The 15,609-nt window shown below is 37.7% G+C and overlaps 1 protein-coding gene across 3 annotated transcripts in view; it reads left to right on the forward strand.

The window, feature by feature from the left end:
• Positions 1-15,609, forward strand: part of CHN1 (chimerin 1) — a 202,106-nt gene that overhangs the window by 45,942 nt on the left and 140,555 nt on the right. For all 3 annotated transcript variants that reach the window (XM_070803164.1, XM_070803162.1, XM_070803165.1), the window contains exons 3-4: positions 2,763-2,801; positions 9,760-9,815. In XM_070803164.1, coding sequence (XP_070659265.1) covers positions 2,763-2,801; positions 9,760-9,815 — 95 coding nt within the window. The remainder of the gene's footprint in view (positions 1-2,762; positions 2,802-9,759; positions 9,816-15,609) is intronic.

Below are 15,609 nucleotides of genomic sequence, written 5' to 3' on the forward strand. Positions count from 1 at the left end.
TTCATGGCTGCAGTCACCATCTGCAGTGATTAGGTGCAAAGTTAAATTCTTTACTACCCTGCGTCTCAGCCTCGTTGAGTGCCTTTTTTCTTTTCTTCCTGGCTGCGTGTGTGTCTTCCACCAGTGGGTTGGGAGGTGCCTCATCACTGCAGTATATGCTGTTTGGATGCTGGCAAGAAGGCTGAGACACACACATGAATATTTCAGGCCAAATGCTAGGAGAGTGAACATCCACTCTCCTATTAAACCAAAAACTGGCTTAGGATTGAATGGCAATTTAACAGGATCCATATGGCATCGATGAAATCATTAAATGACTTGAATGCTTAGAGGCAAATTTTTCCTCTTATAAAAAATACAATTCAATTAATTATAATTTATTTTTTAAGACCAACATCAGTACAATTAACCTTCCAAACATACACACCCACATGCCCACCCCCACCGCCACCCTCTCGCTAGGTAAATATGTATATATCTATATATTACTGTGCTAAGGTCATATTTCATCCTAATGTTATATCATTGAGTTTATCAGTGAGTTTACCTGAGATGGTAGTTTTCCTAAATAACTACTCATTCATACACAGATAATCCTCCTTATTCTTGATTCTGTATTTGCAAATTTGCTTACTTGCTAACATTTATTTGTAACCCTTTTAAAATAAATACTTGTGACACTTTCATGGTAATTTGCCAACATTTATAAAGTGGCACATTGAGTTGCCTGACCTGTATATTCCCAGCTGAGGCTGAGCAAGGCAACTCTGCCTTCTGTGTTTCAGCTCTCATACTGTAAACAAGTGTTCTTATCAGGACCTAGTTAATGCCACTTTTCTTTTTTTTTGGTATTTTTGTGGCTTTTTATTGGTGATTTTATTTTTTTTAATGGCCCCTAGTGTCAAAATTCTGTCTGGTGTTCCAAAGTGCAAAAAGGCAATGATTTGTCTTATGGAGAAAATACATGTCAGATAAGCTTCTTTGAAGCATAAGTTAAAGTGTAGTTGGCTGTGAGTTAAGTGTTTATGAACCAACAATATATGCTAATAAGGTATCTTTAAACAGAAATACACAGAAAGAAAAGTTATATATTGACTGGTTGATGAAAATATTATGACCAGAGGTTCACAGGAACCTAACTTGTTTCCCCAGGAGCAGTGGTTCAGTGTTGGTTAATTCATTGTGTATGGTGATGTAGGATGTAACTTATGTGAATAATGAGAGTCAACTCTATTTGCTGCATTACTTCATTCATTTATTCATGTCATCTTTTATTCATTCTTTGAGAAAACATACATGAAAACTTCTCCTGGTGCCAAGTAATTTCTACATGATGTAGAATTTCCCTCTTATGTCCTTTTGCCCATCACTGGTAGTCTTACTGTAGCCCTCTGATTCATGTGGTGGTTTATGATAACACATAAAAAATGAAGTGTAAGATTGCATTTTAAAGGTTGGGATTTGGGGGCTGAATGTGTTCAGTCTGTGACAATTTTAATATGAGCTACATATGCAAGATTCACCCTTCTCAGTAGACTTCCTGTGAATTTCCTTGTTTCCTTGGAGACCACGATTTTTAGGATCAGATTCCTCAATGGGTTTATGTTGGATTCCAGCAGAGCCAGGTGATGTGTCTGGCCACACCTCCCGACACCAAAATGCTGTCTGCTGGTTTGGCTGCACGGCCTTGCAGGCATGACTTCATGCTGGCAAGATGATTCCTCAGCTGTGCTTTACAGATGAGAATGCCAGGCTGTGTGGTCCCCTCTCCTTTCTCCCTCATCACTTTCCACTGCGTCTTCACACTCTCCTAATCCACATTCAAGCAGAGGGAGGTGAATGTGTCTGGGGAGCACATGTTCACCTCATGTTCTTAATAGCTCCCTAGATACACTCACCTTCACTGAAGTGTTTCTCATTTCCTGGTTTTGATTGTCCAGGATGTATGAGGACTAAGGTCCATACAGTGGTCATGTATGGATGTGACAGTTGGACTGTGAAGAAAGCTGAGTGCTGAAGAATTGATGCTTTTGAACTGTGGTGTTAGAGAAAACTCTTGAGAGTCCCTTGGACTGCAAGGAGATCCAACCAGTCCATTCTAAAGGAGATCAGCCCTGGGTGTTCATTGGAAGGACTGATGTTGAAGCTGAAACTCCAATACTTTGGCCACCTCATGCAAAGAGTTGACTCATTGGAAACGACTGATGCTGGGAGGGATTGGGGGCAGGAGGAAAAGGGGACAACAGAGGATGAGATGGCTGGATGGCATCCCCGACTCGATGGACGTGAGTTTGAGTGGACTTTGGGAGTTGGTGATGGACAGGGAGGCCTGGTGTGCTGTGAGCAACTGAACTGAACTGAAGGTCCATACCTTGCTGTTCTTTTCTCCTAATGTTAATATGCTGGCATCCTCCCAAAGTGAAAAATTCCAATGAGTTCAGGAATCTTGCAGTGGAATGAAAGTTAAGCCCAGAGACATTATTGACTGTTACCTCAGTGATAATAAAACAGTAAAAGTTAAGCTTGGTGTTCTCAAGTGATAAGCAGTTGAATAAATAACAATAATTTTCTTCAAACATCTCTGTGAAATTTTATTCCAAGGAAGGGGGGACCAAGACTAAAAATCTTTGAATACCCTTTAGTGCCTAGCACAATGCCTAGGACAAATAGACCTCAACAAATATATATTAAATGAAATAATGGTTAAAATAACTCATTTAAAATACAAATATTCAGTAACATTAATTTGTTTTTTCTTTCAGACACAGATGAATATAGACCTCCTGTTTGGAAATCTTACTGTAAGTGTACAAATAATTTTGAATTGGATGGGTTATAGTGCTTTATAAGTAACAAAAATATTAAGATATTTTTAATATTTTAAGATTATAGAATCTAATCTTCAATAGATATGAAGATTGACTCAATTTTGTGCCCACTGTTGAAAAATTAATTTACAACAGGATTTGTGACTAGCACAGGAAAAGAAACTGGGGAAACAGGAACATTTCCACGAAGCCTGTACATGGTTTGCATGTTAGGAATGCATCCCCGAGTTCACATGGAACTCCGTATTACGGAACTTGAGACTGCTTGCTGACAATGGCTGGAGAAACTAATGCAAGGAGAACTAACTGAGAATTCAAGGAGTCTTTTCTCAGATCCTGACTTTATATCGAAAAGGAATGAATAAATGATGATAAGTCAAGAGGCTAAATTGCTAGAAAGAATGGGTAAAAAGAGGCAAAAGTTTTTTTTTTTAGGAATTGCCTTCCCAAATATAAGAGAGAGACATTTGAATTCTATATTGTTCTTTAAACTTTGCATTAGAATACAATTTTTTTCTGATGAGTCTATATTCTTAGTCCTTTATTTTCCCTTCCTTGTTTTCTAGAGAATATTGTTGCATCAAATAAAAGCTATTTCAGATTTTTAAAACATGGAAATAAGGTTAATACAATAGTTGTTTTTTAAAAATCCACGGATGCACTATTGTAGAAACCAGTACTGTAAACTTCTGTATGCTGTATAGAGTCGAATAAGCAACCTAAAAAAGTTTAAATATAGATTATTAGCATCTTTGTAAATATCGAGTTATTCTCTATTTTGATATTTGTAAGTTGTTGAAATTTGCTAACTGAAAGAGCAGTAATTCATATTCTTATTTGTTTTGTGTTCCCAGAACAATATATTGTTTAATAGATTTCCACTTTGGGCTAATTATAGTAAGCACAAAATGTTCAAAAATGAACAGTCTCTAAAAATATTTCCATGGATATATTTTCCCCCACCCCTGCTGCTTTCTTTTTGATTCTGGGGGGTATAGTTCAAAGAATGAATAAAAATGACTAATGTTCTTTACCTTGCAAAGATTTTGTCATATAATCTCATTGGCGGGAGGCCTATTAAAATTTTTTCCCTGCATTTTCTGGTTTTCAATTTATCTTTATTCCCTTTGCTCTGACTTGTGCCTTGCGCATTTTAATGTAAGAGCATTTATAAAACCTCAGACTGTTATTTAATCTTGGTGGTGATTTTTCACCCTGCAGAATATTGACTGCTAAATGTGGTATATGCAATTTGTATTTTCTGTATCTCCATATGTCTTAGAGTAGCAACCATTTGTCTTAAAAATGGCATATTTCCTCTTTTATTTTGGTGATAATACTGAGTTTTTATAGTTTCTTTTAGTGACTTCAAGCCTGAAGAACACTGTCACCCCCTTATCATTTTAATAGTAGAACAAGGAGGAGATTATTAGAATAGACTTTGTTTTCTGACCATCAAATGCAAAAACTTCCAATTCAAGGAAATTTTGTGATTAAACTGTTAAAGCTAAGCTGAAAGGCCCATCCCATATTTAAAATGAGTCATGTGAAATTACTTTATGAAATCATGATGTTGTCTAAGAATTTGTGTATGTGCACATTTTAACTAATGAGAAACATAAAAATTACATTCTCACATAGAAGTAATTGGTATGATGATTGTTTAGATTGTTAAATGTGTTTGTCAAATTTCTGATTCTAGGAAGAAATTGAGATGTGGGTTGAATTCTTTTGTTTTCTTTTGCCTTTGCCACTCACAGTCACTTTTACAGTTTTATGTCCAGGTAACTGTAAATAATCCCCAGTAAGGTATTTAATAATAATACTGTAAGAAGTTCACATGTCCTAGAGTCTGTGCATTTTAATAGGAAAAGGTTTTTTTAGAACTAACAAGTCTCTGACACCCTTATTTCATCATCATGAGTGGTTGAAGTTTTAAGTTACTGGGGTAAAAGGCCCTGCCCAGTACCCTCAATAATTGAGCTGTGACATTTTGTTTAATTTCTATATATGCCTTATTCAGAGTTGATGAGTAACAAATTCTGTTTGATCATCTTTGGGACTGACAAACCTTAATGCATATGTTACCTTCTTTGTATTGTGACTTAAAATTTTTATAATTACAGTAAGTCTCAAAATGGTGTGGTAAAATCTAAATGGATTGAGACTTTAAAAAAATCACGCACGTCTGTCCACATAAGGAGATATAAGCAGAATGAAAGCTATTCAGAATGTTTTGATTGTTCACGTCTATTCTGTACTACATCTATAAAACTGCAGGGGACAGTTACATTCTCATGTCAAAAGTTGCAGCATGTTAAGGATTTTTCTTCTGTTTTTAGCTTGGTGGGGTCCGAGCAGCTTTTCATAATGTGATTCTATAAGAAACATTTAACCTGTATCTATTTTGTGCATTCTGATTTTGGTTCAGTTGAGCTTGTGAGAACATAATTCTAATACCTTACAAATTCAAATCAATAATTAAGTAGGAGTTAGCAAGATGTCCAAGTTGAGAACTCTTAAAACAAATGCAGTTTTGTTGCTTTTCAATATGTCTGTCTTGAAATCAACCAGGGGCCTAACAGTTTCAAGAGGAGCTGGAATTCTCTTTTGCTTTTATTTTTGTTGCTAAATTTCTTAATTGCTAAATGTTAAAAACAGACTTTAATTTAAAAAACAGATGCTGAAAAACACATGTAAGCCAATTTTGGCCTCAAGATGCCAGCTTGTGGACTCTGAACGTGATTCACAATGTATTGCCTCTAGGTACTAAGAATTTCCGTAAGAAGTACATAAACATTGACACTTTTGAGGTGACTGAAAAATGTTGAGTACTTTAATCACATATCTTCTCATCTAGAATTTGGCTATTAATTTTTGGTGAATTATTACACAATTGTGCAATTTAAGTTTCAGCTGACTTTCAGCTTAAATTATAAAAAAAAATACTTTCTAAATTTCAGTTCAGTTCAGTTGCTCAGTTGTGTCCAACTCTTTGCGACCCCCTGAATTGCAGCACGCCAGGCCTCCCTGTCCATCATCAACTCCTGGAGTTCACTCAGACTCACGTCCATTGAGTCTGTGATGCCATCCAGCCATCTCATCCTCTGTCATCCCCTTCTCCTCCGGCCCACAATCCCTCCCAGCATCAGAGTCTTTTCCAATGAGTCAACTCTCCGCATGAGGTGGCCAAAGTACTGGAGTTTCAGCCCCAGCATCAGTCCTTCCAGTGACACCCAGGGCTGATCTCCTTCAGAATGGACTGGTTGGATCTCCTTGCAGTCCGAGGGACTCTCAAGAGTTTTCTCCAACACCACAGTTCAAAAGCATCAGTTCTTCGGTGCTCAGCTTTCTTCACAGTCCAACTCTCACATCCATACATGACCACTGGAAAAACCATAGCCTTGACTAGACAGACCTTTGTAGGCATGTAATGTCTCTGCTTTTGAATATGCTATCTAGGTTGGTCATAAGGAAGCATCTTTTAATTTCATGGCTGCAGTTACGATCTGCAGTGATTTTGGAGCCCAAAAAAATAAAGTCTGACACTGTTTTCACTGTTTCCCCATCTATTTCTCATGAAGTAAGTGATTGGACCAGATGCCATGATCTTAGTCTTCTGAATGTTGAGCTTTAAGCCAACTTTTTCACTCTCCACTTTCACCTTCATCAAGAGTCTTTTTAGTTCCTCTTCACTTTCTGCCATAAGGGTGGTCTCATCTGCATATCTGAGGTTATTGATATTTCTCCCGGCAGTCTTGATTCCAGCTTGTGTTTCTTCCAGCCCAGTGTTTCTCATGATGTACTCTGCATATAAGTTAAATAAGCAGGGTGACAATATACTGCCTTGATGTAGTCCTTTTACTATTTGAAGCCAGTCTGTTGTTCCATGTCCAGTTCTAACTGTTGCTTCCTAACCTGATATAGGTTTCTCAAGAGGCAGGTCTGAATTAATTAATCTTTATTAATTACAGTTTATGATTTTTTATGATCCTTTTGATGAACATTCCCTGAATTCATGTTATATTCAGTTTATCCAGTATTCAAAGATCCTCCCTTTATATGTATTTTTATTAAAGATGAGTCATAGAGCTAGATTAACCCTTGGTACCAAGCCAATAGGGGAGGTGTTTGTCTAAAAATTACTCTTCTCAATCAAACAGAACTATACCCTTTGAAACTCTGATGGAAGCAAAGAGTAAAATTCTTGTGAGGTTATCACTCTTTTTCATACTGGCTTATCTTAACATTTGCTTACTGAAAAGGTAAATGCATCACTGATGATAACAGATGCTACAATATTTTTGTGCTTTTACTCAAAATCAACACTTTACTTTCTCTAATAACTTGTAATGTCCTCCTTGGGCACTACTCAGTTCTCATAATTGAGTTTCCATAGGTGACCCTACTTTCTAAACCATTTTCTTGACAAAGGAAAACTACTGCTCAAAACAGAAATGTGAACTGAATTTTCACGTCTTAGTTACAAACAGGGAGAAATGGACCTGAAGAATGGACCTTTTTGCAAATTATGTTTTGGTCCTCTTGGGAGGATGGAGATTTACAATTATCACTGGGCTTCACACATGTCTCCAGTGGTAAAGAACCTGCCTGCCATTGTGGGAAACCCAGGAGATGCAGATTCCATCCCTGGGTTGGGAAGATCCCCTGGAGGAGGGCATGGCACCCCACCCCAGTATTCTTGCCTGAAGAATCCCATGGACAGAGGAGCCTATGGTCCATAGGGTCGCAAAGTTGGACACGATTGAAGTGACGCAACACGTACCCACTGGTGATGTACACATGCTCTCGCTAAGTGGGCCACACAAATTTATTGTCACTGCTTTCTCTCTTCCCTTCCCATCTCAGAATTATTCCCTTCATATCATCTCTTTAATCCATAAAACACATATTCATGGGAATATTTTTGAAAAACCAACTTTCACAGTAAAATATGGTTATCTAAACTATTTTAATATATTTTGTCTCTTAGGGATTTTTGCAACAAGGAGAATAAGGCAAAGGAATACATTTCTATCAGTAGATGTCAAACATTATTAACTGAGGAAGTGTTTTGTTTATTTTTTGATTCTTAACAGTAAAGCTCCATCTTCTTAGCACTTTTTAAATCATAGCATTACCGTGTTGTTATGTTTTGGTGATGACCTGAAGATGCATTGTGATAATCAAATATTTATTGTAAAGAATCTTCTGTATTAGTATCAGTCACCTACATATAAAAATAGCTAATCTTTATTATTTATCATATGCTGGGGACTGTTTTAAGTCTTTCACATGTAGTATTTAATCTTTTTAGTAATCTGTAAAGTAGAAACTATTGTTATCCGCATTTTCAAATGATGAAAGCTGATGCTCAGTATGCAGGGTTAGTGGCAGAGCACCAGCATTCAAATTCCAGGTGGTCTGGTTCAGCAGTTCAGATTTGCAATTTCGGTACTTTGTTGCCTTTATATAGCCCTACAGAACAGTGATGTGTGTCTGTGTATGTTCTTAGTATATTTACTGTATGTATACACACACAGGCTCCTCTGGTGGCTCTGATGGTAAAGAATCCACATGCAGTGCAGGGTTGGGAAGATCTGGGTTGGGAAGATCCCCTGGAGAAGGGAAAGGTTATCCACTCCAGTATTCTGGCCTAGAGAATCCCATGAACTGTATATAATCCATGGGGTTGCAAATAGTCCATGGGGTCGCAAAGAGTCGGAAATGACTGAGCGGCTTTCACTTTCATATACACACATATGCATAGTCTAACTGTATATATTTAAATATGTCTCTGCACTATATGTGAATATCATCAGAGGCAGAGTCTATATAATATGTCCACTTGAAATGTGAGCCTTGTATTATTTGACAATCCCAGATGCTGTCCCAGATATTACATTGACCAAATGTCTATGTATATAAATACACTATTAAATTCAGTTATATGTTGATTATATGTGTAGAAATAGAAAACAGATGTTCTCCAAGAGATAAACTTAGACCTACATAAACACACTTTCTCTGATAACCATACATTCTTTTGATTTTTTCTTTGTTTCAAGTCAAAAAGCCTGAAGTGAGGCTTAGAGGACGTGTGTGTGTGTGCTCAGTCTTGTCTGACTCATTGCAACCCCATGGACTACAGCCGGTCAGGTTCCTCTATCCATGGGATTATCCTGGCAAGAACACGAGTGGGTTGCCTTTCCTTCTCCAGGGGATCTTCCTGACCCACGGATTGAACCTGCACCTCCTGCATTGGCAGGCAGATTCTTTACCATTGAGACACCTGGGAAGCCCTTAGAAGGTCATGGTATTGATAAAGTTTTTCATGAGTCCATTTTCAGATGTCCAGAAAATTATCCTCTGGCTAGCTATTTGGTGTTGGAATTCTCTCTTGCTGCATTTACCTTAGTTAAATAAGTGGTGGTAACTTTGGCTTAGAAACTGTTTCTAGGAGAGATTATCTTTGAAGATATATGTTCACAAGATAAATGGGGGGGGGGAACAGTGTATGTGTTACATCTAGCCTATAAATCCTAATTTTAGTTTCAAGTTTGACACTTAATAATGTGCTGTTAAAATACACAAATATTATTTGTTTATAACAGAGACATTCTTTATGTAATATATCCATAAAAATTGAGGAAAATAAATGACCAGATTATGGAGAGCAGAGCCAAATATCCAGTATTGAGTTGTTGTAACACTCTGTGGCTTATAATTTTTTTATTTGTTTGCTTCTGGGCTTTCACTAAATATACTTTGGCTTACTTTATTTTTTTCATAACAAAATTTAATTTAATAGCAAATAGGACTGTACCACAGTTTTCTTATGAAAGTTAAAAAGCAGGCAGGTTTTGATTCCTAATATATTCAGATGTTCTGCATAAGGGAAACTGACATCTTTTATTTTCTAACTTCCCAGTATATCAACTGCAACAAGAAGCCCCTCATCCTCGGAGAATTACCTGTACTAATGAGGTGGGTGCAATGAAACCATTATGAAATGTCTCTCAATCATTTGTTTCCCAAACTTTGAACTTTTTCAGTGGTGTGGTTGTTTGTGGGATTAACTGTTAATGCTACTTAACATCATAAAATTGTAACTTGAATGCATTTTTCTTAACATTCTTCTCACTTTTTAATAGGCTGTTTGGAACAGGATAGAATAAGACAATATAGCTTTAAGTGATGTTAGTATTCTTTTCAGTGAATTTATACATTCTTCCATTTCTTATTGTTTTATTCTTTACTTCTTAAAACAAAGTTTGAAGGCATCATTGTAACATTATTGAAGTAATTTTTCCATTAATAGAAGATTTAAATCATGATTTTAAAAAGCAAAAGTCATAGTTCACCAAAAGAGATACATATATATGACATGATAATATATGAAAAGATGTTCAACTTCATAATAAGAGAAATGCAAATTAAAATATACAGTGAAAATTTTCACTTTTCAGATTGGCTAACGTCCAGCAGCTGAGAATATACTCTTAGTTGGTAAACCTGTGAGGAAATAGGCACTCATATATTGCTGATGGGAATGTGAAATGCTACAACTTTATATGGTAGTTTTGTAATGTCTGACATCTACATTTATCATTTGACCTAGCAGTCCAAGTTCTACTCTAACTCTGATGAATTGCCTGTACAAATATGAAATAGCGTATACTCAAAAGTTTTTCACTGTAGGATTATTTGTAATGGCAGAATGTTGAAAAAAATCTAAATGTTCCTAGGCAACTGATTGAATAAATTATAATACTAAAAAGAATAAGGAAGAATTCTATGAGTTGATATGAATTATGTCCACATACAGAATGTATATGTAGTAATTATGGTCCCTATTTAGTAATAAAGAAGGGAAAATAAGGGAGAAATCTTTTGCAAAAGAGAAACACAGGAAGGTTAACCCAGGTAATAGTGAAATAGTTTTCCATAAGGAGTGGGTGAGGAGCAGTGTAGAGGGGATAAGGGTGGAAGTGAGACTTCTCTGAGGGTGTGTTACTTCTGAACTATGCAAGTGTCTCACATATTTAAATAACCAAATTAAATAAAAAGGATTAAAAACACTCTAAAACTGAATACAAATAGAAACAAGTGAATATAACAAATCCATAACGTTATATCACCCCTTTGCTGACAAAGGTCCATATAGTCAAAGCTACAGTTTTTCCAGTAGTCACGTATGGATGTGAGAGTTGGACTGTAAGGAAGGCTGAGTGCTGAAGAATTGATGCCTTCCAACAGTGGTGTTGAAGAAGACTCTTGAGAGTCCCTTGGACTGCAAGGAGATCAAACCAGTCAGTCCTAAAGGAAAGCAATCCTGAATATTCACTGGAAGGACTGATACTGAAACTGAAGCCCCAGTACTTTGGCCAACCGATGTGAAGCATCAGCTCATTGGAAAAGACCCTGATGCTGGAACAGATTGAAGGCAGGAGAAGAGGATGACAGAGGATGAGATGGTTGGGTGGCATCACCGACTCGATGGACATGGGTTTGAGCAAGCTCCAGGAAATAGTGAAGGACAGGAAAGCCTGGCATGCTAAAGTCCGTGGGGTCACGGAGTCACACTACTGAGCGACTGAATGACAACAAATCATCCAAATTAAGTAGCTTTTAAACATATTGTTTTGGCTATACAGATGTAGAAGGAAATATTCTAAGATCTGAAACATATGAAAAGATCTTTTAGCTATAGTTAGTTTGTTGTTGTTATTGGTACTTGTTCAGAAATTCTGCAGTTATCTTATTGTAACATAGGATAGAGCAAAGGAGTAATTATATTGGATTTTGGGGAACCAAAGTTTTAGGAGATACAAATATGGGATGGAAGGAAAATGACAAATACACTGTGGAATTGAATTTGAATTGGAGGTATCAATATGACCTTACAGATTTTTTAAAATGTATTTTCCATCTCAGTTCATGGAAAGGTCTTAGAAGAAATGTCCCAGTAAGAATGAATAAAACCAGTGCTCAGATTTTAGTTTCCAAGTACTCTTTCCTACTAAAAGGAGTCAGTGCTCCTTAGAGAAATTTCCTGATTCTAGAATATAGGGGTGGGAGGTCTGGGAGCATCTTATGTCAGAAAGCAGGTGGATGAGGATGTGTCAAAAATACATAGGATCCCATTTGAAGAGTTCCTACAAGCAAAATGTGGGACAATTTGACATCAGAAAGAATCATAGTAATGAATTACAATGCATTGAATGAAAAGAGAATTTGTAAGTCTATAATGTTACTTAAAGAAAAACCTTCCCCAATACAAAGAGGAAAACAAAGGGGAGAAGATTGTTCTTTCCAGTAGACTAGTAGCTAAAAATGCAGAAAGAATGGTAATGATTTTTTCACTAATAATTGAGCCAAGGAGGGATTTATCATTGGACATTAAAACATTGAATAAAAAGTTATATGTGAATAGAATAATCACACGGTCTTGATTATATTTCTAGTCCAGTTCACTCTCCCCAAATTCCAGACTGTATACCCAGCGTCTGTTCTACCTCCTCCTCCAGTTATCTAGTGGGCATCCCAAATATAACACATCCAACGGAGAACTGACCTTTATCCTCTTTCCCAAACCTGCTTTACCAGAGCCTTGCACATCTCAGTTACTGGCAGTTCCTTACTTACAGTTGAACCAATCCAAACCATGCATCATCCTTGATTGCTTTTTATTTTTTTCTCTCTCATCTCCCCACAATTATTCCATCAGGAAGTCCTATTGGGTCTGTCTTCAGAATAAGTCCAGAACATGTCTAGAATTCTACCACTTCTTACTATCTCCATAGCTACCATTCAGGTATGTACTTTGGAAACTGCTAGATTCCCACCCAAATCCATTCTTTCTTTGGAAATAAGGTTACTCTAAATTTCATCAGCTTTTTTTTGTTTTCAATAGTCCTGTCCATGTGACAATTTTCTCTTGTGGAATAGAAGTGAAGGTTAATGTTGGGTCCATTAAAACTTTCCACCCAAGTCCTTCTGAATTATTTTTACCTTCTGCTTGGATTCAGATAAAAACTAGGAACTCTCAACAAGGAGATGGTGGAGCTACAAGATGGAAGATATCTGGATGTAGGACAGTTGTGTTCTGGACCTGAATACTTACCTAGAAATTATATACAGGGCATACTTAGTTTTTGCTTCCTTGATAGCTGAGTTGGTAAAGAATCCGCCTGCAATGCAGGAGACCCCAGTTTGATCCCTGGGTCAGGAAGATCTGCTGGAGAAGGGATAGGCTACCCACTCCAGTATTCTTAAGCTTCCCTTGTGGCTAAACTGGTAATCCGCCTGCTATGCGGGAGACCTGGGTTCAATCCCTGAGTTGGGAAGATCCCCTGGAGAAGGGAATGGCTACCCACTCCAGTATTCTGCCTGGAGAATTCCATGGACTGAACAGTCCATGGGATTGCAGAGAGTCGGACACAACTGAGCGACTTTCACTTTCATACTTAGTTTTGTTGTGCTTTGCAGATAATACATTAACAAATTGAAGGTTTGTGGTAATCCTGCATTTCACACAAGTCTGTCAGAGCCATTTTTCCATTAGCGTTTGCTCACTTTGTGTCTCTGTGTCACATTTTGAGAATTCCCACAGTATTTCAAATTTTGCATTGTTGACATTTTGTTCTGGTGATCTGTGATCAGTGTTACTACTGTGATTGTTTTGGGGCACCATTAACCACCTCCACATAAGATGGCAGAATCAATAAATGTGGGTTTTCTGACTGCTCCATCGACTGGCCATTCCCCCTGTCTCTCTCCTTCTCCTCAGGCCTCCCTATTCCCTGAGACAGAACAATATTGAAATTAGGCCAATTGATAGTCCTTGCAATAGCTTCTTAAGTGTTTATGTGAAAGAAAGAATTGCACATCTCTCACTGAATCAGAAGCTAGGCATGATTAAGCTTAGTAGGAAAGGCTGGTTGAAAGCTGAGATAGACCAAAAAGCTAGGCCTCTTGTGCTAAACAGTTAGCCAGGTTGTGAATGCAAAGGAAAAGTTCCTGAAAAGTGCCACTCCAGTGAACACACAGATGATAAGCAAGTGAAATAGTTAATAGCTGATGTGGAGAGAGTTTCCATGGTCTGGATAGAAGATCAAACCAACCACCACATTCCCTTAAGCCAAAGCCTGATCCAGAGCCAAGTCCTAACTCTCTTCAATTCTATGAAGACTGAGAGAGGTGAGGAAACTGCAGAAGAAAAGTCCGAAGCTAGCAAAGATTGGATCCTGAGGTTTAAGCAAAGAAGCCATCTTGTAACATCAGAGTGCAAGTACAAGTGCTGATACACAAGCTACAGCAAGTATCCAGAAGATCTTGCTAAGATAATTAACAAAGGTCGTTACACAAAACAACAGATTTTCAGTGTGAATAAAATTGGAATTCGTATCTTTACATGGGAAGAATAGTCATCTAGGTCTTTCATGGCTCGAGAGGAGAAGTCAATGCTTGGCTTCAGAGGACAGGGTTAGGGGTCTTGTTAGGTCTCTAATGCAGATGGTCACTTTTGAGTTGAAGCCAGTGCTCATTTACCATTCTGAAAATCCTAGGGCCCTGAAGAGTTATGCTAAATCTACTCTGCCTGTGCTCTATAAATGGAACAAAAAAACTTGGATGACAGCTCATCTGTTTACAATGTAGTTTACTATTTTAAGCCCACTGTTGAGACCTACTGCTCAGAAAAAGCTATTCCTTTCAAAATATTGCTGCTCATTGGCAGTGCACCTGATCACCCAAGGACTCTGATGGAGATACATGAGATTAATGTTTTTTTCATGTCTGTGGGCTTCCCTGGAAGCTCAGGTGGTAAAGAGTCTGCCTGCAAGGTAGGAGATGTGAGTTTGATCCCTGGTTTGGGAAGACCCCCTGGAGAAGGAAATGGCAACCCACCCCACTACTTTTGCCTGGAGAATCCCATGGACAGAGGAGCTTGGCACTGGGCTACAGTCGATGGGTTCGCAAAGAGTCGGACACAACTGAGCAACTGACACTTCCGCTTTTAATGCAGCATCCATCCTGCAGCTTGGATTGGGAGTAATTTTGACTTCTAGGTCTTTATTATTTAAGAAATGTGTTTTATATCTGTAGATGGATCTGAGCAAAGCCAATGAAAACTTTCTGGAATGGAATCACCTTTTTCTAGATGCCATGAAGAAAATTCATGATTCACAGGAAGAGGTCAAAATATCAACATTAACAGGAGTTTGGAAGAAGTTGATTTCAATCCTCATGGATGCCTTTGAGGGGTTCTTGACTTCAGTGGAGGGAGTAACTGCAGATGTGGTAGAAATATCAAGAGAACTAGGATTAGAAGTGAAGCCTGAAGATGTGACTGAATTGCTGCAATCTCATGTAAAACTTCAATAGATGAGGACTTACTTCTTATGGATGAGCAAAGAAAGGGATTTCTTGAGGTGGAGTCAAGTGCTGGGGAATGTGCTGTGAAGATTGTCGAAATGACAAGAAAGGTTTTAGAATATTACATAAACTTAGTTGATAAAGCAGAATTTGAGAGGATTGGCTCCCTTTGAAAGTTTTACTCTGGGTAAAATACTACCAAATAGTATTTGCATGCTGCAGGGAAATTGTTCATGAAAAGAAGAGTCCATGGGTGAGGCAGACATCATTGTCTTTTTTTAAGAAATGGCCGCAGCTTCCCAACCTTCAGCAGCCACCACTCTTAATCAGTCAGCAGCCATCAACATTAGATAAGACCTTGCACCAGATTATGACTCACTGAAGGCTCAGGTGATGGTTAACA

This window comes from Bos indicus, chromosome 2 (genome assembly GCF_029378745.1).
Source record: "Bos indicus isolate NIAB-ARS_2022 breed Sahiwal x Tharparkar chromosome 2, NIAB-ARS_B.indTharparkar_mat_pri_1.0, whole genome shotgun sequence".
Classification (NCBI taxonomy): domain Eukaryota; kingdom Metazoa; phylum Chordata; class Mammalia; order Artiodactyla; family Bovidae; genus Bos; species Bos indicus.